The sequence below is a fragment of the Lepisosteus platostomus genome, chromosome 7 (assembly GCF_059453375.1).
Source record: "Lepisosteus platostomus isolate fLepPlt1 chromosome 7, fLepPlt1.hap1, whole genome shotgun sequence".
Classification (NCBI taxonomy): domain Eukaryota; kingdom Metazoa; phylum Chordata; class Actinopteri; order Semionotiformes; family Lepisosteidae; genus Lepisosteus; species Lepisosteus platostomus.
The window spans coordinates 21,691,600-21,693,961 of NC_142617.1; the positions used below are offsets into that span (position 1 = coordinate 21,691,600).

The 2,362-nt window shown below is 34.9% G+C and overlaps 1 protein-coding gene across 1 annotated transcript; it reads right to left on the reverse strand.

Moving 5' to 3' along the window:
- Positions 1-280: 280 nt before the first annotated feature.
- On the reverse strand, positions 281-2,152 carry LOC148658470 (uncharacterized). Its single transcript, XM_088641948.1, has 5 exons — positions 1,777-2,152; positions 1,152-1,353; positions 879-1,001; positions 600-626; positions 281-466 (listed from the first exon to the last, which is right to left on the reverse strand). Exons 1-5 carry the CDS (start codon positions 1,819-1,821, stop codon positions 309-311), a joined length of 555 nt encoding a protein of 184 aa, XP_088498074.1. The 5' UTR covers positions 1,822-2,152; the 3' UTR covers positions 281-308.
- Between the last annotated feature and the right edge of the window lie 210 nt (positions 2,153-2,362).

A 2,362-nucleotide genomic window follows, 5' to 3' on the forward strand; every position in this document is an offset into this window, starting at 1 on the left:
ACGCGATTCCATATTATATTCCCTTTTAATCAAATTCTAAAAGTATGCTTGTTGACTCCGGTATCACGTTAGTTAAAGACTTCGAAGCTTAAAATGTTTAGGGAGAAATGGAATACTGGTGTGTATTTTTTTCTTTAAAGTACCAAGACCAGCTATATACTGTATGTTTATGTTCCAAAATTAATATCGTTTATTGCCTTCACACGCGTTACAGTTTTTTTCCTTGGGGAGGTTCTCACCTTTGATGGTTGGGCTTCAACAACATAAAAAAATGGTGTTAACTTGTCTTTAAATATGATTGATGATGGTTATCTTCTAAGGACATTAAGAAAACATTTTAACTTTAATTCCAATAACCTACCTTTAAGCGTACTTGAACAGCTGAGTGAGCTCTGGGAGACACTCTTCCTAGGAGAGAATCTCAGTTTTGGGGGTGGCACTGGCAGCTTCGGTGGCTTCTTCTTTTCTAAACAGAAAAAAATATGGCAGTAAAATATTTCATATTAAATTAAATTATTTAATCAACTTGATCTGTAACTTTTTGCAATACATTTATTTCCTTTATTTTGTGAACTTTGGAGGGAGAGAAATTGACTTACTTGGAGTAGCAGCATCAGAATCAAAGTCTGTAATATAATAGAAAAATCATATTTCAATATAATACTGAAAATTAGTTTAACATAGAATAAGCTAACCAAAATTTCCATTATCAACAAATCTGATAAGATTTTTAACATTTTCATACAGAACACCTTTCAAAATGACTTATTTTAAAGAGTTGTAAAAAAATAAATAACAAGGTACAAGCTAAATGACGCATCAGTTGATATTAAGAACTGTTTAAAAATATAGCTATTGAGATTGTTACTTTAACATACCATCAACGTAATCGGAGAACACCCGCTTCTTACTTTTGCGTTTTGGATTGGGTGTCTCATCCTCGTCTTCAGCATCCGTAACAGAGGTGGTTAAATCAAAGTGATCACACTCTGATTTCTTGTCTACAAATAATTATATTTACATTACATATGATCAAATATGAAAAAGGTATTGTTGCACTAATACATGTACATAGACAGTTACTTTAAATATTCAATCGGAATTTATAATAATTAACAGGAATTTGCTCTTATTTTCAAAGAAAGCTATACCTGATGTAAGTTTAACTTTAATGAGCTTGAAGGTAACCCAAGTATCTTTATTAGGGTTGGCCCTCTCTTTGTATAGTTTTGTGGCCTGCTTTGGATCATTCGGCCACCACACATACTTTCTTTGGGCATCCACCCAGTTTGAGGGCAAGACTCCCTCAACCTCCCCCTCCTGCTCTATCCAAACAGCGCGTGTCCACATCACCTGAAACAGACATACACATTTTAATTTTGAGTCTTAATTCAGATTGTGGTGCTGATTAATACACTTTTGTTCGCTTATAATGATTATACTCAATAAAAACACATAATTCAATAATAAACATTCTGCTTTATTTATACATTTGTAGTTAGATGGTATTCACTACATGCAATTCCTCACAAACTTTAAAATTTAAACTTAACCATGAGAAAAGAGCAGACAGAAGCATCCTGTGTGAATCAAAGTTGCAACTTCTTCGTGGAACAGAATTATGTTCTATGCCATGAAGAAGAGGGAAAAGGACATAACCAGCACCATATGGGAGACACACTACTTTTCTGTGCAACTCTTTTACAGAGAGGAATTTCTCCCTTGCATGCACCTCCAGACTATTAACATATACAATATTAAGCAGTTTTGACTCACATGGTTCAGTGAAGAAGTTACAAGTCTGAGTCTGTCGTACAACATCACATAGAAGACTTCTGTCTGCTCTTTTCTCCTTCACAAATGCAAAGTCCTCATTATCCAACAGGAAACAACAGTCTTTTTGTCTTGACAAAATATACATCCGTGAACCAGATGCTTCACAGTTGCTCTGAACTCTTTCCTTCTCCTTCATTCTCTTTACTACTTGAGCTATAGGGTTATGACTGTTCCGCACTAGTTTCTTCAAGGACTGTAAAAAGTTTTCAAATGGGAATGCAGATACATAATTTAAGGAACAATTAAATTGTACCACATCCTGATGTAGATGTCTCAAACTGTGCACATTATATACAACAAATGTTGGTCCATACAAATGCTGATCATTGTCAACAAAGGTATCAAGCAGTTTTTGGGCATAGTTTAGATAGGCATTTCTCTTTCTTTCGTCCGAGTCCAACATAATGGAAAGAGCAACTGTTAGCATCAGAAAATGGGTGTATAGTTCCTTTGATACAACATTCTGAAGCACAATGGGGCCTGTATACAAAAGGAACTGGCGGAACTCTGTAGCCTTCCATCTGTC